The sequence below is a fragment of the Dromiciops gliroides genome, chromosome X (genome assembly GCF_019393635.1).
Source record: "Dromiciops gliroides isolate mDroGli1 chromosome X, mDroGli1.pri, whole genome shotgun sequence".
Lineage (NCBI taxonomy): Eukaryota > Metazoa > Chordata > Mammalia > Microbiotheria > Microbiotheriidae > Dromiciops > Dromiciops gliroides.
Window position 1 is genome coordinate 79,521,176 of NC_057867.1, and position 24,634 is coordinate 79,545,809.

General features: G+C 48.9%; 1 protein-coding gene across 1 annotated transcript; it reads right to left on the reverse strand.

Annotated features, from left to right (window-relative positions):
* Window positions 1-1,607: 1,607 nt before the first annotated feature.
* FUNDC2 (FUN14 domain containing 2) lies at window positions 1,608-17,834 on the reverse strand. Its single transcript, XM_043973638.1, has 5 exons — window positions 17,677-17,834; window positions 14,101-14,251; window positions 12,185-12,260; window positions 6,836-6,967; window positions 1,608-2,074 (listed from the first exon to the last, which is right to left on the reverse strand). Exons 1-5 carry the CDS (start codon window positions 17,801-17,803, stop codon window positions 1,997-1,999), a joined length of 564 nt encoding a protein of 187 aa, XP_043829573.1. The 5' UTR covers window positions 17,804-17,834; the 3' UTR covers window positions 1,608-1,996.
* Between the last annotated feature and the right edge of the window lie 6,800 nt (window positions 17,835-24,634).

Sequence of the window (24,634 nt, forward strand, 5' to 3'; positions counted from 1 at the left end):
TTAATCTTAAATCTAGAAATCAAAAAAATAATAAATTAAGGCTTGATTTCTAGTTTGCCAATTTCTGATGTATACAGAAATGCTCTCTCACTGAAAATTTCACAAGTGACTTTCAGGAGCTGGTTCAAACTGGCTCCAGCACCACCTTTCTGCAAAGGTCTGGGTGGCATGGAATTTGGGGGTTACTTTCACTAAAGTGCTTTTGGGGGGCCTTTCTCATTGGTAGAAAGGATGGCTCACAATGAAGATTTAACAATCTTTTGCAAGCTGCTACAAGTTGGCTCCTGCACACCAATGAGTTCGTTTCGTCTTTCCTGAATGCTCTGAACAAAATAAAAAACTCAGATATAAAGCCAAGTCCTTGAGGACACCCAGCACTCCTTTTACTACCTCCACAGTTATACCAGAGACTGACTGGTGGCTAGTGTTGAATTTTTGTGATCAGTTAAATGTGAGTCATTCTTTTGTAAAAACACAAAACCTCATTAGAAAAATCAATGTCTAGTAGAGTGAGTGGTTAACAATATGATTTAGGAACATCTGATATTTGAATCGGTAGCTCGGCAAGTGTTTCCAGTGTTCCAGCTATAAAAGCAGTTACCACAGCAGAGCAAGGAAACCTTCTCATGCATACACAAACGCTTTCAATTCTCAAATGCAAACAGTGCTCATGTGGCCTTGCAATGTGTCCCAAGGCCACCAGGGGTCACTTGAACACCTGTTAAACTGATCTCTGGTAAAATTCCTTCCTGGTAATTTGCTGTATGCTAAATCCCCACAGCATCAAGCAGGAGGGTGGGAGGTGGAGGGACCTGCTTCATTTGTATTAAATTTGGGTACTTTGAAACAACTGCCATCATATGCTCACATAAGGAGATTCTGAGACACCCAGAAGAGCACGATCTAACCATGAGCTGCACCTTCCCAACCCTTCTCAAAAGTTTGAAACTTCCTTTACCTGATGGGACCACCCCAAGCCCAACAGCAAAGTCTTTTCAAGACTCGGTTTTAAAGTATTTATTCACTGAAGCTGGGTTTTTGTTTGTTTGTTTTGGTTAAAGAAAACGTCAAGAGTTTGGTCAAGCATATGATATTAAGAGACAAATTAATAATGTAAATTATTTATTTTGGTCGATTAGTCAAGTCCCACTCTCCATGACCCCATCTGGGTTTTTCTTGGCAAAGATACTGAAGTGGTTTACCATTTTCTTCTCCAACTCATTTTACAGATGAGGAAACTGAGGCAGACGGGGTTAAGTGACTTTCCCGGGGTCACACAGCTATTAAGTGTCTGAGGCCATATTTGAACTCTGGAAAATGAGTCTTCCTGACTCCAGGCCCGGCACTCTATCTACTGAACCATCTAGCTGCCCCCAAATTGTTTATTACCTAAGGTTTTCTAAGTGATAGGTCTTGAGTTTTAAATTCATTTAGCTTCTGTCCACATTCAAAATATGAAGGATTATACTTGGGTGCAGTAAGTTGAGATGCCTACAAGTGGAAGGCAACTGCCCCCAAAACCTGTGAAGCAAAAAGTGACTTTCATACAGTGTTTCTGCATTCTGAAACCAACTGAAGGAGGAACAAAAAACACAAGCCATCAGAGCTTTTTGTGATCAATGGGCAAGTGTATTCATCTCCACAAGGCAGAACACATTGACAGCAAGTAGGGACCAGCAGGAAGTGTCCCTGGCAGGTTTGAGAATGCATCTCTCCCCGGTTAGCTGTCTTACAGGGAGGGAGCAAACTTGACCTTACGTCCTAGAAAACAGCTAATTAATTACAAAGCAGGCCCTCCAAAGAGCTACAAGGCCCGTGAGGAGACAAATGAGGCGAGGTCAGCTATTTTCTTCAATCATTCTAGACCTTGGATTATGGCCATATGGGTTATTCTGCTCCCATAGTGCAGATGCTAATTATGAGAATATTGGCCCAGCAGAGCCTGAGCAAGGACATAGGCAGGAAATGTAAGGTGCAGTCATCAAAGTCTTCCTCTTTACGATGCCATGCCAAGAAGAAAGCCTCCAAAAAACCCGCCAGTCACAAGGACATTCTTCTTCACAAATGACACGACCTGGTCACAGAAAAAAAAACAGCAAAAAAGAAAGAATCATCAATTTCCTTGCTAAGGACAGAGTATGAGCCTTTACTTTCACAAAAATAAATTATGGATCTGCCGGCTACTTCGGCGTAATCCAACTTTGGGACAAAATTATTTGATAGTTCACCTTCATAGGATAAATGATGAAAACAAGGCAAAGGAATAGCATTTTCTTTCCTCCATCCCAGATGTAAGCTCCCTTTGGAGCGAATCTAGAAAGAGGGCAAAGGGCAAGTGAGGGCATGCTACCTCTATAATCCTTGAGGATGCAAAGTCATCTTGAAAACAATCTCATTTTGAGGACAAGAGATGGAGCTGAGGGTTTGGTCACCACCAACCATCTGTGGCCAATCGCTCAGTCTCTTTTCTTGGGAGTTTGGTACATTTCTAGAGGCCTACAGGTTGCAAAGAATACAGGCTTTGGAATCAGAAGAACCATGTTGGAATCCTGGCTCTGCCACTCATTGAGCTTTTCTGGGCCTCAGTTTCCTCAGCTGTAAAATGAGGGGGATTATACTAGATGATATCCTGACTCTATGACCACCACCCCCTCTCCCTGAAGCTTACCAATAACACCTCACCTCGACTTAGACATTGAATATGAAGCCACATTTAAGTTATGTAATTTTATAATTAAACATCCAATCATTTCCACTGACTTCACTTTAGTTTCAGAGATGTGTTCATAGGAAAAATAATTTAGTCCCAAGTGCTAATAAAAGTCATGCTCATTAACTGTTTCTCCTGGTGTTCTTGGCACATTTTATCCCGGGATTTACATACCTACAAAAGGATCATTCCTCCATTTTTCTAAAACTTTCCAATGAAAATCAAATAGGGGTATGAACATACCATATTGGGCCATTCTTCCTTTTCCTATGATCATCAATAATATCAAACTTGCCGATGTAACCATGTTTCACCATGGAAGAATGAGATAATTACTTTAGAGCATGACCTAATATGAGAACCTAGCATTTTCCCCACAGAGCTTCTCTGTGTTTTTTGAGAGCATCAGCTAAGACAGCCATGTGCATCAGGAACCCATCCATCAACAAGCATTTATTAAGCACTTATTGTGTGCCAGGGCACTGTGCTGGGTAATGGGTTACAAAGACAAAAAGGACACAATCCCCTTCATCAAAGACTTGACATTCTGCTGAGGAAATGGAATCATCTCTGACTCCACTCACCATTCCTTCAAGTTTGTGAACCAAAGTACCCCACCACCACCACCTTCTCTACCACATCCTGTTTCCCCCATTAGAATGTAAGCTCCTTGAGGGCAGGGAGTGTAGATTTTATCTTTGTATCCCCAGTACTTAGCCCAGTGTAAGAACTGAAATTCTTTTTCATTCCTTCATCCATTCATCCTTTTATAAATAAGTATACAGAGAATTTATAAGTAATGAATCTAAGGTAATTCTGGGAGCTGGAGAGAGAAGGAAAGGCTTGAACTGAGCCTTGAAAGAAGAAGGAGGTTCTAAGAGGCAGAAGTGAAGAGGGAAAGCATTGGGATTCCAAGCATAGGGGTGGCCAGGGCAAAGACATGGAGATGGGAGATGGGGCATTATGGGTGAAGAACAGAGGCCTGTTTGGCTGGGCCACAGAGTGAATGAAGGGGAGCTGTGGTGGTTGTTTGTCCCTCGTTCTCAAAGAGGACCATGACATCAGGAGGTGATGTCCTCACTTGCACTGAATTGGATTTCAGTGAGGCAGGGCTGTGCAAAGTTGCCAGCCTCACTCTCTCCTCCAGAGCCATCTGGGTTCAGTGGCAAGACACAGATCAGGATGACTGGAGATGGCCTCTGAGTGAAAGTGGCTGGATAGGGAGGTTGGAGTCAGGTTTTGAAGAGCTTCAAGTGCCAAATGGGAGTTGTGGTATGAAGCCATTGGAGTTCACCATGAATGGGGGAATGAGATAGTCAGATCTGTGCTTCAGGATAATCACTTTGACAGCTGTGTGGAGGATGGATTGGAGTGAAGAGAGACTGGAGGCTGAGAGATAGCAATAGTCTAGGCAAGAACAGAGAGAAGGGGTCAAATGAGAGATATTGTAGAGGCGGATATGAGATTTGATAATGGACTGCATATATGGGGTGAGGGAGAATAAAGAGTTAAGGATAATGTTGAGGTTGAGAACCCTGGAAGACTGGTGATATCCTTGATAAAAACAAGAAAGTTTGGAAGAGGATAAGGGGAAGATTGAGAGAGAAATACATTCTGGACATGTGGAATTTGAGGTGCCCATGGGACATCCAGTTTAAAATGTCCAACAGGCATTTGGAGATGCAGAACTGGGACACAGAGGAGAAATCCGGGCTAGACATAGAGATTTTGGAGCCATCAGTGTAGAGGTGACAATAAAACCCATGGGTTCTGGTGGGGTCAACGAATGAGAGCCTGGAGAAAGAGAGAAGAGTAGTGGACCCGAGACAGGGCCCTGGTGATACATATAGTTAAGGATCACGACACAGATGATGCACCTTGATGGAGGAACCGCAAGATGAAGAAAAGAGAGTCAGTTCATTCCAAGGAGCATTCTACTTTTGTTAATGTCAATATATATTTACCAATGTGCACTGCGCTAAGCACCAGAGACACAAAAAGAGGCAAAAGACAGGCCCTGGCCGTCACAAGGAGCTTACAGTCCAATGAGGGAGACAACATGCAAGCAAATATATACAAAGCAACCCATATACAGGATAAGTAGGAAATAATTAAAAGAGGGAAATTTAAGAGGGTTTGGAGATCAGTAGTTGGGGCATGTGTGACAGGCAGTTGAGAGATGGAGGGTCTTGTTCATGGAATATCCCAGAGGCTAATGTCACTGGATTGAAGACGACATGTCAGGGAGTGAGGTGTAGTAAGAAGTAAGGCAGGAGGGTCTTTGGTTATGAAGGACTCAGAATGCCAAACAGAATCTTGTATTTGATCCTGGATGCAACAAGGAGCCAGTGCAGTTTACTGAGCAGGGAAATGACATGGTTGAACTTGCACTTTAGGAAGATTCCTCTGGTGGCTGAATGGAGGATGGAAGGGAGTGGGAGAGACCTGAGGCAGGCAGAGTCCCCTAGCAGTGACTGCAATAGTCCAGGTGTGAGGCGATGAGGGCCTGCACCAGGGTGGGGGCCGTGTCAGAAGACTGAAGAGGGCACATGCGAGAGATGCTATAGAGGTGACATCAACAGGCCTTGGCACCATATAGGATATGGAAGAGTGAGACAGAATGAGGAGTCCAGGATGACTCTTGGGTTATGAGCCTGGGAGACTGAAAGGATGGTGGTGCCCTCCCTCTATAGTAACAGGGAAGGAAGAAGGGGAAAAGGGTTTAAGGGGAAAGATGATGAATTTCAGTTGGGGCATACTGAGTTTAAAATGTCTACTGGACACCCAGTTCAAGATGTTTGAAAGGCAGTTGGGGATGTGAGACAGGAGGTCAGCAAAGAGGTTGGTGCTAGACAGGAAGCTTTCCCAGTCTAGCCATTGATTTGCTGAATGATTCAAAGAATGTGATAGCCAAAAGGGAAATCATCCAGTCTGAACTTCTCTTTTTACAGGTAAGGAAACTGAGGTTCACAAAGTTTAAGGACTGACCTGGGTCACAGAGGTAGTCAGTGTCAGACCAGAAATAGGGCCCATGCCTCCTTCTGCTGTGCCATGCTACCTCCCAGTATGCTTTCCCTTACCAAATGCTTGTAAGAAACATAAGGCAAAGATACAACAGAGGTGATATCTGTGTGTGCACACTTCAATATTCAAGGATCCATGACTTCCTTGGTGCAAGTACTCTCTCCCCCAATGCAAATCATACTTCTTTTTTGGCTTAGTGGAGGGTCTAGGAGAGTTGAAGTAGGTGAAAATGCTATTGCTTGTAGCCAAGCTGGTACCAGCCCTTTCCTAATTTAGCCAAGCTGGTCCTCAGAGAACAGACACACTGCCTTGGGTTCCTCTGGTACAACCCTCTAGGGCCTCGACTTTCCATACTGTAATGAAGCCTCAAAACTGTACTTTTGTAAAGGTAAAATATACCAGTTACAGAAAAAAAAAGGCTAAGTTCCATCCAAATTTAGAAGCAGCTCTTGGGTAGAATGGTGGAAGAAGCATTGGCTCCTGGGTTCAAATCCTGCTTCTGCTGTTGTCCCTACCTCTCCCCAGACCTCAGTCCCTTTAGAGATAGCATCCTATGCAAGGCACCTTCCAGGGTGGCTGTAAGCCAAGTGTTCAGTAAGCCTTTAAAGAAAGCACTTGAGAAAATGCTAGTCGTGAGCATCTTCCTGACTGGGCAGAGCTGCCACAGGATGGAGAGAATTCGCTGAGGCATGAGCAGGAGACCGACGCTTAGAAGGAGAATGCTCCCTAGGACCAGCTCAACAATAGGCTGGAAAAGTCAATCCTTTCTTTTTAACACTACCACCAAAAAGGGGCTTCCCTTGAACCAACTATTGTTTAAGCTTTGCCAAAGACAAATATTAGTTGATACCAACTGGCCTCTTCAGAAGCCATGGAGCCAAGGGATGTCCAAAACTTTGGGAAATTGTTTCAACCAGGATCCTGAGCCAGAACAAGCTCACTGCTCAGACTGATTCAATGCAGAACAGCCAGTTCACTAAGTGAATACTGCTCCAAGCATTTTAGCCTCAAGCTCCCTCCATGAGACTTCTTGGGGGGTTTCTCCTATTTTTATGTACTGGGGAAGACTCGGGGAGGGGGTTACCAGAGTAGCCTTCTTACCTCCTCAGCTTTGCTCTTCACCTCTGTAGGGAGCTGGTTGCTCCTGCGGATTTTCAGCTGCTCCTTGGCTTTCTTCATATCTTTCTCAACTCGTTGCCAGTCTACCTTGATGTAACCAGTGTGGTTTGCGATCTGTATTTTGGAAGATTAAGAGAGAGATGGGAAAGAGAAAAATTTATTAAATAAATGAGGTCACCTAAATAGAACTTTCTGACTTTCCAGCATTCATTCGAGGCTTTGGTGTCTGAAAGATGAAATAACCCTAAATGAATGTTTGTGTCCCAAGAGACTGTCTCTCTCTCCTTTCTTCTCTTTCCTTACTATTTGAAAGCTTCCTCCTTTCACGTAGATTCTCTGGGGGACACTTCCCTATCTCAGACACATGTGGCCCTTCTACATAATTCTGTCATTTCCTCTCTCTTACACAGCTGTCCCTCCATGCTCAGTCTGGCTCCTAGCTCAGATTGACTGGCTTGTCTTGGCCATTTGTACAAGGCAGAAGAGAGAAGGCTTGAGATCGGGCCCACTATGTGGCAGTGGGACTAGGAACAGACAGGCAGAGGAGATGGTAGGAAAGCTAGCTTCGGTTCGATCTTACTGACACCGAACTCAAAGTTTGAGATCAGATCTCTGAAAGGTCACGGCTCAGGGTGAATGCCCTCGAATCTGTTCAACTCTTCCTTCTTGCTCCCTACATAATTGGCCAGAGGACCTTTTTAGGTATTTGCTATAGTCGGACTGGTCAAGCTTTACAATCTCTGCTCCTAAATTAAAATTAATGCATTTAGCTGGAGGAAAAAGCAATCCCCCCACCAAGTAATGTAGACTCGAGAAGTGGTGCTTTGTCTTTTTCCAGTGGGTCAGTGACCCTCAATACAAAACAGGTCTTCTGCCCCAGCTTTAAAAGATTATACCTCAGTGTGCTCATCTGTCAAAACTTGAGAAAAGAATGAATGGTGCCTAGAGTTCCTTCTAGCTCTAACATTCGAGGATTTTAAGTAAAATTAAGCCCTCTATAGCAGGGCTTTTTAACCTGAGGCTCATTAACTTGTTTTTTAAAATAAATATTACAAGTAGATTTCAATAGAATTGGTTTCCTTTGTAATGCTATGTGTTTGATTTTATGCCTTTAAAACCGTTATTCTAAGAAGGGGACCATGGCCCAGAAAAAAAAAGCTTAAGAACTCTACAGAGTAGCTAGCATATAAAATGTTTGGTGCTGTTATGCATTGCCTACCTCTACCAGCAGCTGGAATAACTAACTCCAAGTCCCCCATACTCATAGGTACAAAACCCACTCCTTAGTGTAGGACTTAGCAAGAACCTGCTCAGCCTGGCATTCAAGGCCTTCTCCCATCTGTCCTGGACAGATATACCTTCCATTTTTGATTGCTTCTTTCCCCCCATTCAAATCATGTACCTCCCCCTCAACCCCCAATGAGTCTTCCTTCATAACAACGAAGTAATGGGGCAGCGAGGTGGTACGGTGGATAAAGGACCCACCCTGGAGTCGTAAGGACCTGAGTTCAAACCTGGCCTCAGATACTAGCTGTGTGACGCTGGGCAAGTCACTTAATGCTGTCTGCCTCAATTTCCCCATCTGTAAAATGAGCTGGAGAAGGAAATGGCTTAACAACAAAGTACAGTTGAGCAAAACAGACGCATTGCCATTTACCACCTTTTTAAGATGAAGGAGGTAGCTTTCATTGTGCTTAAACATGCCCTATGCTTCAGCCCAGTGTCACCTTTTCATTCTCCAAACTCACAATGTCTGAGACTATGGCCTTTTCTTCACTCTCCCCTTCCCAAATCCCTTCTTCATGAAGCCAGCAGTGACCAACAGGGTGGAGAGTGACCGCTCTCTCCCTGGAACTGCTTGCTGTCTATTGGTCACAAACCGTTTATCACCTTGTCTCTGCAAGCCCCTCATGACTGTTTTTTGTTTTAGTTTTATTTATTCACCTTGGGGTTTTACTTATTTCCTTTAAAAACAAACCAAATCTCAGAGATGGAAGGGAATCCCTTCTTCCCCAGCTTCTTCCTGTTCCACTTTGGGCTAGCTTTGCTAAGGCCATGTTCCCTGACTTTAAGCCCCAAATTTGCCTTTTAGTGGTCTCTCTCCACTCTTTCCTTTTGGGCGAAGCCAAACAAGCATAATCCTTTTTCGACATAACAGCCCATCAGAGAGTGAAACCCCAGAATAGTCTCATCTCTAAGCTAAACACACTGAGGTGGAGTGTTCTTGACACTATTCTTACAGGGTGTTGCTACTTTTTTTTCATCACCTATTAACTGCCCTTACTTCCATCTCCTAGAGATAGATGTCTTTTCAAAATCTGCGCTGGTCGGTGAGTTCCCTCTGGATCCAGATCACTCTCTCTAGACAACTCCCCCTCCTTCTCCTTCTCCTTCTCAGAAATGATTTCTATTTGCATTTTCATAATTTGATTCTTGATGTCCCAGAGAAGAGAAAATTCACCCCCTTCCCTTCCTCGCAGGGGTGGGGGACTGTGTGCAGAAAAATCAAGCAATCGCACAGCATTTATTAAAGCACTTACTATGTGCTAGGCACCATGTAGACCTGGGGATACAGAGAAAACGCAAATTTAGTCCCTGCCCTCAAAGCATTCACATCCTGATGGGCGAGACAACGTGAATGGAAATAGGTACCACATGGAAGGTCCAGAGAGAGTAGCTTCCCCTTGCAGGGGAAGACACTAAGAGCGTAAACCGTCAGCCTCCACTCATGGGGCAGTGAGTTTTGTTAAATAGCTTAGTTCAACTTAGTTTCCACTCTTTCTTTTGAATTCTTTGTTACAAGGGATGGTTCACAAGGTAAGGGAGGAGAGAGGGATGTATTTAGAAACAAAAGTGGTATAAAACCCCCCAAAAATACATTTTAATAAATGCAGACTTAGGTCATAGTATCCTACCACTGAACCCCTTAAAGTCTGTCCCAGTCAGCCACTAAAGTGATTTTGCTAAAGCTCGGGTCTGACCATGTCCCACCCTTCTCAGTAAACTCCAGTGGCTCCCTAATGCCCACAGGAATAGAGAATGTTCTGTGTGGCATTTAATGCCCTTTATAACTAACCCCAGCCCCCAAACCTTAGCAGCCTTCTTCCAGTTGATATCTTCCTTCCCAATACATGCCCCACCCCATCCCTCCTACTCAACCCATTGACACTGGCTTCTTGCCTGCTCCTTGATTAAGACCTTGCATCTCTCCAGGTGCTCCCCATGCTTGGAATGCTCTCCTCCTCATCTCAAGATGAACCCCTTTGTGGCTCCTCTGTCCATTACCTCCAACTGACTGTTTAGAGCTTCTTTGGATAAGGCTGTTTGTTTGCATGCTGCCCCCCCCCCATTAGACTGGAAGCTGTTTTTGCCTTTCTTTGTATTCCCAGTGCTTGACACAGGGCCAGACACACAGCAGGTACTTTGGAAGTGCTCACTGACTGATCTTTCCAAATCGAAGGTGCCTGTCGTGTCAGCCTCTGCCTGTCTTCCCTTCCCCTTTTCTATCATGAATTCTAAGATGGAATGGTCACTTGCCCCCACCCCTACCCCCCCACCCTCCCACCAATTCTCCATCGTTTCTACTTTAGCAACTGATCTCACTTGGCTGGATAGAAATCTGTTTGCAAATAGCAGGTTCACTTTGTTGTTCTCTCTGTCTTTGGAAGAATGAAATATGGTTAAGGCAAAGGCAAAATTGATCAGTTAAGAACACCCTGCTTTTGGCAGAAAGTGAGCAAGCTCCTGCAGATATAGGCCTAATTGACATTCTGCAGCCCCGATATAGACCAGGCCTCCAGGGCAAGTTTGTGATGTCTCTGCTGCCCCGTCTTCAGCTCAATGACTCCTCCCGGGAAGCTGTTCTTCTCTTCCCCTCCAGTGAGTTCCACCCAAATGCTCACCTGTGGAGAGCAGGAAGTACTACAAGACCAGGGAAGGGCAAATGTCTTAATTTTCAAAAAAGGGAAGAGGGCAGATTCTACAAATGATAGGTCAGTAAGCTTGTTTTCAATTTCTGGCAAAACTACAGAACATCTCATTAAAGAGATGGTTGGTAAGCATTTAAGGAAGTGGTAATCACTGGTTCTTTTGAATAGGATTACAAGGGCTACACTGAATGGCTACATAGCACACCTGGATTTCAGCAAAGCATCTGATGAGATAGAGGTGTGGGCTAGATGGGAAATGTTCCCAAGGAGGCTTTAGAAGACCTAGCCCCAGGGCAGCTAGGTGGTGCAGTGGATAGAGCACCGGCCCTGGAGTCAGGAGGACCTGAGTTCAAATCCGGCCTCAGACACTTAACACACACTTACTAGCTGTGTGACCCTGGGCAAGTCACTTAACCCCAATTGCCTCACTAAAAAAAATTAAAAAAAAAAAAAAGCAGACCTAGCCCCAAATAGCTGGCATTAATGGGTCAATGTCAAATCAGAGAGAGCACTGCTAGTATGGCCCAGGTACCCTCTGTCTGGCATACCTTATACCACTCTGAGCACCCTCCACACTTACTGCCACTCCAGCCCCCCACCTCTCCAGCCTCATGCCCTGGGACAACACTCCACCCAAGGACAAACCCCTGTGGACAAGGAGAACCTACCTGAACTCATTCCTTAATGACTGACACACCACTGCAGCCACCCCATCCTAATGACTCTGAACTCTTGGTTGCCACAGTTCAAACTCCATTGTCTAGCCCCCCCTGCTTGCTCCCTTATTCCCATCCCCTTCAACCCAACCCCTCAAGCTCCTTCTGCAGATCTACCCGCTCCTTCCACAGTGCCCTCTGGAATGCCTGCTCCATTGCTAACAACAAACTGGATTTTATCTTAAACCTCCTCCATTTTCTTGCACTCACTGAGACTAGGCTCCCTTCTCAGCCATTTCACTCCCACCTCCTAACTCAGTGCTCAGGGTAAGGAAGGTGGAATACTCCTTGTTTCCTATTGCTACCTACTACAGGCTCTCCTTCTACCCCCATCATTCAGTAACCTCTTTCCCTCTGAGCTTCATTCAATCCATATCAATCACCAAATCCAGATTTGGAGTGCTGCTGTCTATACATCTCCAGGACACGCACCTTCTTTTCCTCAATGAATTCATAGCCTAGCTCCATCTCTCTCCTCCCCAACTCCTGAGCTCACAATAGCAGTCAATGGACATACATACGGATGCTCCTTCAAACACCTTAATATACTCACTTCCCAGCAGCTACCCAGCCCCCCACAGATATGGTTAGGCCCTTGACTGCCACTTCCTGCCTCTGTGACCCTCCCATCTGTTGATGGTTTGGATCCTATGAAGCCAAAGCTCATTCCATATCCCCATACAGACCTGTAACAGGAAGAATCCACCACCCACTGCTGTTGCAGCCAATTTTCCAACTTTCTGGAAGATGAAGCCTGTGCACCTACAAAAGAAAAGGACGACAAATTGATCGAGTGGAAGCCACACTATAGCTGTGAAGTCAGGGTCCCAAAAGGGAGACATGGCTGCTCCTCTGCCGCGGGGAGCTATGAACGGGCCTCAATTTAAACTGGTTTTGCCAGAGGTAAATGTTTTTTGAAATGCTACCTTTATACAGTTGCAGGTTTTGAAAATTGCTTAGCGGGGGCAGCTAGGTGGCGCAGTGGTTAGAGCACCGGCCCTGGATTCAGGAGGGCCTGAGTTCAAATCTGGCCTCCAACATTTGACACTTACTAGCTGTGTGACCCTGGGCAAGTCCCTTAACCCTCACTGCCTCTCAAAAAAAGCCCCCCAAAACAAAAAAAATGCTTAGCTTGAGCATCTTTAGCAGTTACTACATTTCCAAAACATTTCACAGGAACACATGCACCTGGTGTTTTTGAACTTTCTGTCCACAACTGAGCGACCATTGGCACAGGAAGAGTTTCAGGTCAAACACCTGTCTTCTGACCTTCTGTCCAAACCCTGAGGGCCAATCTTGGCAACACTACCCCCCTGCCCTTCCCTAAGCTACCCCTACCATCAGGGCTACCTTACAGGAAGGCCTGTGGGCCTGGCCCGGAAACTTAACAAGCCAGAACTGAAAACAGTTTTTCTCTGGAATATAAAACCCATTTTCCCAAACAAGTGACACACAGATGAACACATCTGGAACACCGCTCATGCTGAAGCTGGGGGTTGTCTAGAGCAGGGCTTCTTCAACTTTGTCCACTCTCAACCCCTTTTCACCCAAGAAATGTTTACTTGACCCCAGGTATATAGGTACCCAAATCAAACAGTTACTGCCAAACTTTTCACAACCCCACATGGTTGGGGGGGTGGACCTTGAACAATGACTCCAGAATGCTTGTGACCACTTTCCAGGGTGCAATTTCACATACAGACCAGAGACCATCAGAGGCCTTAGAGATCATGTGGTCCAACTTTCCAGCTCCTTTCTGTGGGCTATCTTCCCCTATTAGAATGAAAGCTCCTTGGGGGCAGGGGACATCTGTCTTTCTCCTTGCATTTGCACCCCAACACTTAGCACATGCCTTAGTGCCTGGCACAGACACAGGAAAAGCTGAATCTATGCTTGCTGTCTGCTGGCCCATCTGGATAAATACGTGTGTGAATCGTCTGCACAGAAATGATCAATGAACCATGGAAGATAGAGGGAGATAGAGAGAAAGGAGAAGAGGGCCCAGGCCAGCTCAGAGGCCCATGGTTAGCACAGGTGACTTGGAGAGGCTGAGATCAGACAGGTAGGAGGAGACCCAGAAGAGAGCAGTGGCATGACAACCTAAAGAAGAGAGACTAGCCAGGAGGTGGCTGAGGACTGAGAAAAGGCCACCGCATTTGGCAATGAAGAGATCACTGAGATCTTTGGAGACTGAGGTCAGAAGCCAGACTGCAGAGGGTTTAAAAGGAAGAGGAGGCACTGGCTCAAATTCAGCCATAGAGGGGATGGGTGGGTGGGCTGCTGGGTTGGATGATGCCCCACTTCCTCCATGGCCTGTGGACTTCCTTCTTCCTCAATCTTCTCCAGACCAAATAATCTAGTTCCTTCACCTGATCCTCATGACAGAAGTTAGACCAGATCTGAAAAGCAGAGACTTGCTTCTAGGTGGGGAGAGGATGAAGAAGGCTTTATGGAGGAAATGGCAGCCTAGAAGGAAGGGCAGCTTCCCACAGGCCATCCAAGTGTATGTGGCCCAGGCTAGGGCTTGAGCCAAATGGAATCACTAGGGGCCTAACTCACAGTTCATTTGGTGCCCCCACACACCTTCTGAGCTGTCACTCACCAGCCAGTGACTCCACCTATCAGGAGTTGGGTGGCCACACTGTACTTCTCGGCAGAGGGCCCAGTGTCCTGTCCAAACAGCTTCCGCCACCATGGCTGCTTCTTAGCAAATTCAGCAAGGTCAAGGGCGTCAAAATTCCCATCAAATTTTCCTAGAAACATAGAGAGTGGATGAATGAAAATTTGGGGGTAACAGAAGAAACTAAATTTAAATCAAATCATAAAATATTTACAGAAAATCTACTAAATGCTAGGTAATACAAACGATGCAGAGAAGCAGAACCCTATGTCAGGGAGCTTTTGGACTATAAGGAGCAGTATAATAATAATAATAATAATAATAATAATAGCCCACATTTATATGACTTTTTACTATTTACAAAAAGTTTTCTTCCTGACAACACAGAGGTAGTACAAATAGTAACTAGAATTTACAGAAAAGGAAATTGAGGAGCACATCCCCTGACCCAAACTGGACCTTGAGTCTTCTGACTTGAAGTCCACTGTTCTTCAAGTCAACCAGCAGTGATCAAGCACCTACTGTGTGTCAGGAGTGACAGTACTGTGCACTAGGGAAACAAAAAGAGGCAAAAGACAGCTGGAGGGACAGCTAGGTGGTGCAGTGGATAAAGCAACAGCCCTGGATTCAGGAGGACCTGAATTCAAATCTGTCTTCAGACACTTGACACTAACTGTGACCCTGGGCAAGTCACTTAACCCTCATTGCCCCGCAAAAAAAAAAAAAAAAGACAGCTACAAATATTTACAAACAAGCTCTATCCAGGAAAAACAGGAAATAAGTAAGAGAAGCAAAGTACTTTAATGAAGAGGAGGTGGGGATCGCCCCATGCAGAAGGTGGGATTTCAGTTGCCACTTAAAGGAAGTTAGCTAGGTCAGGAGTTAGTGGAAGAGAGAGAGCATTCCAGGCATGGAAGACAGCCAGAGAGAATGCTGGGAACTAAGAGATGGAGGGGCTCATTTGTGAAATGGCCAGGAGGCTAGAGTCACTGTGTCAGGGAGCCTGGAAAGGCAGAAAGGGATTTGAATGACACAAAGAGTGTTTTTGTATGTGCTCCTGGAGGTGCTAGGGAGCCACTGGAATGTACTGAGTAGGGAAGTGTGGAATGATCTGACCTGAGCTTTCAGAAAATCACTTTGGTAACTGAATGGAGGATAGAGACCGACCTATATCAACAGTCCAGGTGTGAAGTGATACAGGCTTGAACTAGGATAGTGGCAGTGTCCAAAGAGAGCAGGGAAAATGTAGAGAGACATGATGAAGGCAGAGATGGTACCAGACCAGACATGGGGGGTGAGAAATTGTGAGGAGTTGAGGATGGAACTGAAAGGGGGGGGCAGTGCAACAGAGAAATAGCTTAAAATATAACATGAAAGTACTACAAAGGCACAAAGTCCTGTTCTAGGTAAGAAGAGATGAGTGGGGGAAGGGAAAATACTGTTGGGAACAAGGAAGGCCCCATGGGAGAGGTGGTATCTAAACTGGTAAGGTTTGTGCCAGGGGTCTTGAGAGCTACAGGGGAATTCTAGCAAGAGGAACAGCATGAGCAAAAGCAGGGAAGCAGAAAATCAGGAGGTGTGTTTGGGGATGGAGCAGGCTCCAGTTTGGTTATAGGAAGGCAAGCAATGGCAGGGTCAAATCATTGATCACCGCCAATGCTTTTGCTGTTGCTGGATTGTTTTTTCAGTTTCGACCAACTCTTCATGAGCTCACTGGGGGGTTTTCTAGGTAAAGATACTGGAGTGGTTTGCCATTTCCTTCTCCAATCCATGTTACAGATGAGGACATTGAGACTAACAGGGTGAAGTGACTTACCAAAGGTCAGTCACACAACTAATAAATGTCTGAGGTGTGATTTGAACTCAGGTTACCTGACTCCAGGTTAGGGGCTCTATCCACTGTATGGACACCTAGCTATCTCCAAAATACTATTTCTCAAAACTGAATTTGTTTCAGGATTATGAGCAACATCATATCTAACAAGACATACCCTACAAAAACAATTGTTAAACAGAGTTTTCTGAGCAGTGATATAAAGTCATTTCATTCAATCATTCACTGGATCATAAAAGTTACAGAATGTATCATTCCAACAGATGACACAGGCTGAAAACTGGTTTAAGAGGAATTTGAATAAATTCCTGCATTACAGATTTAAGCTTTACCTTCCAAAAAGGAAGTATTACCTCTAAGTTGAAAATTAGATGGTAATAATGTAGTGCTGTTACAGAAACGTATCATGAGTAGAGGGAATCAATTGACACTGGACCAAGGAAGAACCAATTCTGGCTTTGGCCCTTTATTAGCTGTGTGACCCTGGGCCAGTCACTTGGTTTCCTGGACACTCAGACAACTCTAAGACTACATCAAATATGATATGTGTGGGTTTGAAGGAGTTTCCAAAGCAAGAAAATCTCATATTCTGCTTTACTGTTCACTTGATTGTCACACGGGCCCTGTGAGGCAGGTCTGAAGGATATTCTTTTTTTTTTTTTTAGTGAGGCAATTGGGGTTAAGTGACTTGCCCAGGGTCACACAGCTAGTAAGTGTTAAGTGTCTGAGGCCGGATTTGAACTCAGGTACTCCTGACTCCAGGGCTGGTGCTCTATCCACTGTGCCACCTAGCTGCCCCCTGAAGGATATTCTAAGTTTCAATTTGGAGATTAAAGAGCAGATGCAGTAAATCACACATTCTCAATGTCTATTGGCAGCATTCGATTCCAAGTCCCTCCGGATTCCAAGCACAGCACCTGCTGTCTGCTGCTCTTGGAAGGCTTAGGAAAAGGAAGAATTGTCAGTATTCGGGATCCAGTTCTAGGCTTTACACAGAGCAGAGGGCTTAGAGATCATCTCGGGATGATCCCGAGATCAAGTACGTGACTCAGAAGAATGAATCCCAGTCCGTAATAGTAAATAGTGGGATCTGTACTCCCCAGCCCAACCAGCCCCGCCCGTGGCAAAGGGTGATGGGGCACAGCACAGGCCAAGGACACATTGAGCGCGGAGCAGGCCGGGAAGCCGAGGTCCCCACCCTGGAAGGACTGGGTGACCACAGCTAGCCAAGCGCCATTCCCTCCCTCTGAAAAATGACGGGGTTTCTGGCCCGGTTATTTGGCCGGAAAAAGCCTCCTGACTGCCCTGCTGGGCACCTCCTCCTTCCCGGCCACGGCATCGCGCCTCAGTTTCCCCACCAAGGGACCAGATCGGCTCATAGTAGCTCTCTCAAGAGCAGGGACCAAACGCAGTAAAACAAAGGGGAGGGGGGATCTAGAGAGAGAGTCGGGCGAGCTCCTGGGAGGGGCCGGGGGCGGGTGCCATCGGCCTCCCGCCCCAGCGTGCACAGCGGCGCGGCGCTCCGTTCCCTTTCCCTCCTCCTCCCCCCTCCCCTCGCCCTCGCTCCGCTACCTCCTTTCTCCCCCCTTCCCTTCCCTTCCCGCCCCCGCTCGGACTTCGACCCCCGAAGGTTCCCGCGCGTGCGGGCGGCTCGGCCACCCGTGCCGTCCTCTTCCGCCTCCCCATTCGCCTACGGCCCCCCGGCGCCCCCCCCCCGGGCCCACCTTGGTTCGCGGCGGCCATTTCGTCGAGTTCATCTCGCGAGGACGAGCGGTGGGGCTCGGAGCGGTGGGAGGTGGAGCGCCGAGAGCCCGACGCCTGGTTGCCGGCACGTGGTACAGATGTTTCCATTCCCACTGCAGCGGGCGAAGAGGCCGGCGTGGGGGCGGGGCCTCGAAAGGGCCCGGCGCCTGCTCACGTCACAGAGGCTCGCGGCCGCGCCCGTTGTCCTGGGGACCTCTGTGAGGTCGGGCCGGAGCTTCGGCGCCCCCAGCAGCCCCCTGCCCCCACCCCCCGCGGCGGGGGGGGGAGGCCCTGTCCCCCAACAGTTCCTCTGCCCCTCCCCCGCCCGTGCCGCGGCCTCTGCCCCACAGCGTGGGGCCTCTGTCCCCTAACAACTCCTTTGTCCCCCCAGCGGCGGAAGGCCTCTGTCCCCTCCCCTGCAGTCCCCTACCCCCCATAGCGGGGGGCCTCTGCCCCCCCCCAACAGCTCCTTTGTCCCCCCAGCGGCGGAAGGCCTCTGTCCCCTCCCCTGCAGTCCCCTACCCCCCACAGCGGGGGGCCTCTGCCCCCCCCCAACAGCTCCTTTGTCCCCCCAGCGGCGGAAAGCCTCTGTCCCCTCCCCTGCAGTCCCCTACCCCCCACAGCGGGGGGGCCTCTGTCCCCCAACAGTTCCTCTGCCCCACCCCCGCCCGTGCCGCGGCCTCTGCCCCACAGCGGGGGGCCTCTGCCCCCCCCCAACAGCTCCTTTGTCCCCCCAGCGGTGGAAGGCCTCTGTCCCCCCTCCCCCCCGGCAGTCCTCTACCCCCCACAGCGGGGGGGCCTCTGTCCCCTAACAGCTCCTCTGCCACCCCCCATGCCGCGGCCTCTGCCCCACAGCGTGGGGCCTCTGTCCCCTAACAACTCCTTTGTCCCCCCAGCGGCGGAAGGCCTCTGTCCCCCCCCCCCCCAGTCCTCCTTCCCCCACAGCAGGGGGCCTCTGTCTCCTAGCAGCTCCCTGCCCCCACAGTGGGGGGCCTCTGTCCTTCCCAGCAGTCCCCTGCTCTCCCACACACACAGCAAGGGCCTCTGTCCCCTAACTGCTCCTCTGCCGCCCCCCATGCCGCGGCCTCTGCCCCACAGCGTGGGGCCTCTGTCCCCTAACAACTCCTTTGTCCCCTCAGCGGCGGAAGGCCTCTGTTCCCCCCCCCCCCCCCCCCGCAGTCCTCTACCCCCCACAGCGGGGGGCCTCTGTCCCCCCCCCCAACAGCTCCTCTGCCCCCCCAGCAGCAGGAGGCCTCTTCCCCTCCACAGTGGGGGGCCTCTGTCCAACCAGCAGTCCCCTGCCCTCCGATGGGGGGAGGGGGGGCCCTTTGTCCCCTAACAGCTTCTCTGTCCCCCTACAACTCCGGCAGCAGGATTCTGCTTCCCCCAACAGTAGCCACAGGGGGCCTCTATCCAACAGCTCCTCTGCCCCACCAGTGGCGAGGGGCCTCTGTCCCCCAACAGTTCCTCTGCGTCCCCCCCATGGCAGCAGGATTCTGCCCCCCCCAGCAGGGAGGAGGGCCTCTGTCCCCCCACAGCTGTTCTGCCCCCCCAGCTGTGGGTGGCCTCTGCCTCCCCCCGCAGGTGGCCTCTGCCCCCCACACTGGGGGCCTCTGTCCCCCAACAGCTCCTTTGCCCCCCCCACTGCCGCAGGATTTTGCTCCCCCACAGCGGGGGGGAGGGGGGGCTCTGTCTCCTAACAGCTCCTTTGTCCCCCCAGCAGCACCCTGCCCCCCCCATAGTGGGGGGCCTCTGTCCCTGAACAACTCCTCTCCCCCCACAGCAGGGGACCTCTGTCCTCCAACAGCTCCTCTGCCCCCCAGCTGGCAGGTGCCCTCTTTCCCACCGGCCTCCTGCCATGGAGGATGGGGGGCCTCTGAAACACCACCAGCCCCTCTGACCCCATCCCGGCAAACAGCTCCTCCCAGGTCCTCTGTCATCCCCCCCCCCCCACGGCCCAGCTGCTCCCTTCAGCAGGGGTCTTCAGACCCCCCCAACAGCCATTTAGACCCCACCCCTGCAGTGGACAGCTTCCCCCCATGCAGGACCTCTGACTACTGCCCCCCCTAGCAGATAGCCTCTGCTCTGCCCCCTGCATCAGGGGGCCCCTGCCTCCCCACTAGCCCCTCTGTCCCCCCCTCCCTCAGCCAACTGCCTTTGTCCATCTCCCTCCCTGTCCTCTCTCTATCCCTCCCTCCCTCACCCTTCACCCTTCCCTTTTCCCTCCAGCCTCTCCCATCTCCCTCTCTATTTCTTCCTTCCCACAGTCCCCATCTCCCTCTTTCCCCTCTCCCCATCCCCATCTCCCTCCCTCTTTCCCCCATCTCTCATCTTCCCCCTTCCCCATCTCCCTCCCTCTTTCCCCATCCCCATCTCCTATCTCCTTCCTTCCCCCCTCCCCGTCTCCTTCCCTCTTTCCCCTTTCTTCTGTCCCCATCTCTGTCCCACCCTTTCCTCCCTTCCCCTATCCCCATCTCCCTCCCTCCCTCTTTCCCTTTCTCCTTATCTCCATCTCCCTCCTCCCCTCCTCATCTCCCATCTCCCTCTCTTCCCCCCTCCCACAGTCCCCATCTCCCTCCTTCCTTCCCTCCCTCCCCCTTCCTATCTCCCATATCCATCCATCCTTTCTTCCCTTCATCTCCCTCTCCTCCCTCCCCATCTCCTTCCCTCCCTCTCTTACTCCTTCCTTCTGCCCACCTAGGAGTGGGGCCCTTCTGCTTCCACCACCCTCCTTCCCTTCTGACCCTCCCCATTCCATAGGTGGTCTTTATGAACCTCCCTCCCACTGGCAACCCCTCTCAGCCCCTGTAGGGGGCAGCTCCTGACCCCCCCACACACACACCACTACCACAAGCAGTCTTCTGACCCCCCCCCCCCAATCAGACAGTTTCTCTGCTTTCCCTAGCCCCAGGGGTGGTCCAACTCTCTGACTGCCCCCCCCAGGCAACCACTCTGCCCCCCCACACCTTTTTTGGGCAGTTTTTACAACCCACTACCACCATCACAACCAGAAGCAACCCTTCTACTCCCCCCCAACCCTTCTGACTCTCCTACCCCTCCCCACTAGGTGGGTGGTCTGTGAAGGAGGACGGTTACTATGACACCCCCCCAAACAACGTTTCTGCTTTCCTTCCCAAGGCAGCTACTGACCTATTCATCCCCCACTTTGGGTGGTTTCTCTGACTCCCACACACAGGTGGTCTCTCTAACCCTTCTGGGCTGCCCCTCTGGCACACACAGGCTCCCTCTGTTTCCACCTTTGGCTGGTAGGTGGCCTCATTGACCTACCCACAGGTAGTGCCCCTGCATCCCCCCACAGGTACCACTCTGCCCCCCATGGTGGGCTTTACCCACTCCTTCTCTTCACCCAATGGCAGAGCCAGGCCAGTCGAAGCCCAGGCACTCTGGGAGAGATTTCACCTCCCACAGGGAACAAATGGGCAAAGATGAAGAAGGAGGATCAGGATTGGTCAATGTTAGCAGGGTGGCATGGACAAGCCAGCCACATGAGTGCATTGTTGGAACAGTTGTGACTTGGTTCAAACGTTCTGGAAAGCAGGATGGTCAAAAGTCACTAAATTGCCCTTGGACCCCCCCCCCAAAAAAAAGGATCCCACTATGAGAAACTCCAAGGAGATCTTGATCAAGGTAAGGGACCAATCTATACAGCATAAATTAAAAAATGAAGGTTGTTAAATACAACATAGAGGAGTAGGGAGCATAGCTGATGCCTCAAAAAGGGTGTCCTCTGTAGGAGGTGGGATGATCTTGGTCTTGAAGGAGGGAGTGCAGGAAAGACTGGTGAGATGAAGCTATATGGGAGGGACAAGGGAGAAAGAACAGTTTGGATGGACATTAGAAGTGCTGAGAGGGGAAAGCGAGGTTGGGGTTGCTGGGAGAGGCTTGAAAACCCAGGTATCCTAGAGGCCAGAGGGAGCGACTGGAGCCCACTGGGGAGAGGAACCACGGGGTTAGACTTATGGAAAGCCCTGGATGCCATGGAAAAGATGGGAAGTGGTGAGAAAGGACCACAGGAGATGAAGTTGGAGGTCATTGCAGTGGAGAGCTGATCAGGCCTAAACTAAGATGGCCTCTCTGTGAGTAGAGAAAAGGAGTTGAATTTAAGAGGTAGCAGTGGTAGGCTTTGGCAACTGATTGGCTCCCAGATCCCTGCCTTGTCCTGGTGGGGGCTTGGGTAGCTCAGTGAAACTGAGCTGTGCCGTGCAGCGGCCCAAGACAGACAGGTCACAGTGGAGAGTTCGGATAGAAGAGAATGACCAACCACTCCGGCCTCTCTGCCAAGGACACTCCCATGGGCAGATGACACCAGAAGATGAGCCCTCAGGACCGAAGGCGTTTGATATACCACTGGGGAAGCAAGCCCTGAGCTTGGACAGACTTCGGGAGGTAGTGGAGGCTAAGAGGGCCTTCAGAAAGAGGGAAGGTTAGTAGAGGAGTGGAGGAAGATAATGGTTTTTGTTTGGGGCATGATGAGTGTGACATGCCTCTGGAACATCCAATTGGAAATATCCAATGTGCAGTTAGATATATTAAGCTGAAGTTTTGGACAGAGACCAGGCAGGACACAGAGATCTGGGAATGGTCATGAAGCCCATGATGGCCGTTGAGGTCATTTCATGAGAGACTGGAGAGAGGTAAGAGGGCATAGAACCCAGCCTAGGGGAACCCCCGCACTTTAGGGGATTGGTCTGGATGATGAACCAGCTGAGAAGGAATGGCAGGAGAACCAGGAGCTAGTCTAGTGAGTATTGTTCCTGAGAGGAAGGAAGGAAGGAAACCAACATTTTGTGAGGGTATATCTTGTGCCAGGCATTGTGCCGAGCACTGGAAATACAAATACTGTGCTGAAGGAGCTTACTTTGAACAGGAGAAAACAATGCAGAAGAGACCGACAAGTCCATCAGACATTTGTGAAGCCGGTGCTATTAGTGCCCATATTCCAGGCACAATGCTGGGCGCTGGGCAGCCAAAGAAATACAAAAGGCCCTCCCTGATCTCTGAGAGCTCACAGCCCAACAGGGGAGGCAACATGCAAAAGCAACTGTGTGCAAGCGATGGGTACAAGATTCCCTGGAAGCAATATATTGAGGGAAGAAACGAGACTCGAGATCAGGGAAGGCTTCCTATAGAAGGTGGGGTTTGATCTGGGACATCAGGGAAGGCAAGAGGCAGAAATGGGGAAGGAGCAAAGTTCAGGCCTGGGAGAGAGCCAGTGAAAATATCTGGGGAAGGAGGAGCAGCTTGTAAGGACTTTGAATGTCAGACACAGGATTTGATATCAGATCTTGGAGGTGATAGGCACTGGAGGTTATTGTGGAGGGTGTGTGTGTGTGTGTGTGTGTGTGTGTGTGTGTGTGTGTGTGTGTGTGTGTGTGTGTGTGTGACAGAGGGAGTAGAAGATGTCTGGGAAGAAACAAGGCAGGGCACCCCATCAGCAGCTGCCATAGAAGAAAAGAAAATGTTATCAAGGTAAAATAACAGATTGGATATGGAGAGTGAGGGAATCCATGATGATAAGGAGAAGTGTCAGAATGTGGGGCCTCTGACCTTGGGAAGTATAAACTGAGCCCCAAAGCCTATTGGTACAGGACCCACTTCTTGGTGGAGATCAATGCCCTGTGCCTGTGTGAGAGCTGGTGGGCTTTAAAGTCCAAGCTAGACTTCCGATTGCTTTTTCCTGTAGGGGAAAGTGGAGAGAGGACAAATTTTATAGCTAAGGCTTGACTCCTTTCTAGTCAGTAAGTACTAGTTACACAATACACACATACAGCAAATGGCTAACACTTACTCAGCGCTTACCATGTGCTAAGTCGGTAGCAAAACAAATCAGAGAAAGTGTATATATATGTATGTGTATATATGTACTGTCTCTTCTATAGTCTCATATATATTATATATATATGTGTGTGTGTGTGTGTGTGTATATATATATATATATATATATATATATATATATATATATATATATATATATATATATATATCAGACAATACACATTAAAGGAGCTCTCCCACTGGGAGTTGACAAGAGTGGGAGAGAAGAGATCCACTCTCTTCAGGGATACCAGTTTTGAGAGAAGATACACAATTATGAAAACCTTGAGAGGAGCGTTCATGTAGAGAGACTGGTCAAGTGTCAGATCAAGAAGGATGAGGATGAGAAAAGGAAGGACGGCCCTGGGAAGTTGGTGCTCTTGTTGACCCCCATTTTACAGTTGGAGAAATTGAGGCAGATGGGTTAAAAGTGGATTGCCTAGGCTCTGAGGCTGGATTTGAACTTAGGTCTTCCTGGCTCCAGGCCCACCTAGCTGCCGGGTTGCCCACTGCTCCATCCAGTCTGGCAGTTAAATTCTTGGTGGCTTTACAGCAGGAGTGCTTAGTCTTTTCCCCCCATTTATTTGGAATTTTATTTTCCCCCAATTACATGTACAAACAATTGGAGTGCTTAGTCTTTTTGGTGTCACAGACCCTTTTGGCAGTCTGGTGAAACTTGTGGTACCCTTCTAGGAATAAGGAATGGTGTTCAATGCATAAAATACATAGGATTATGAAGGAAAACACATGGAAATACAGCAGTCAGTGTAAACTGGCCTTTACACATGCCTACATCACCTAAGATGGAGGCAGCCGTGGGGGAGACACAGGGAACCTGCTTCTGGGGAAAGGCATTCTGCATTCTCCTCCCACGGAGGGGGTAGCAGCTTCTGCATTGGCGGTGTAGCGAAAACAAGCTGTATCTTCAAAAGTCCCAGGCTGGAATAATCGCTCTTTTTCTAGGGGCGGGGGGTAAAGGGCCTATTCACCCAGATATTGGGTGCCATTCACTGAGCTGGCTGTGGGAGAGGGCTCTCTTCGCCTTTGCCCTCATAGCCCCTCAGAATTGGGTTTGGGCTTTGGGTCTGTTGCATTTGTCCTCTT

What these genes read in the sequence shown, in the direction of transcription:
- FUNDC2 (XM_043973638.1), bottom strand. Translation starts at nt 17,803, where the DNA reads ATGGAAACATCTGTACCACGTGCCGGCAACCAGGCGTCGGGCTCTCGG. An exon ending in AATGGCCGCCGCGAACCAAG is followed by an intron (nt 14,252 to 17,676) that starts GTGGGCCCGGGG and finishes CTATGTTTCTAG; the next exon opens with GAAAATTTGATGGGAATTTT. An exon ending in ATAGGTGGAGTCACTGGCTG is followed by an intron (nt 12,261 to 14,100) that starts GTGAGTGACAGC and finishes TTTCTTTTGTAG; the next exon opens with GTGCACAGGCTTCATCTTCC.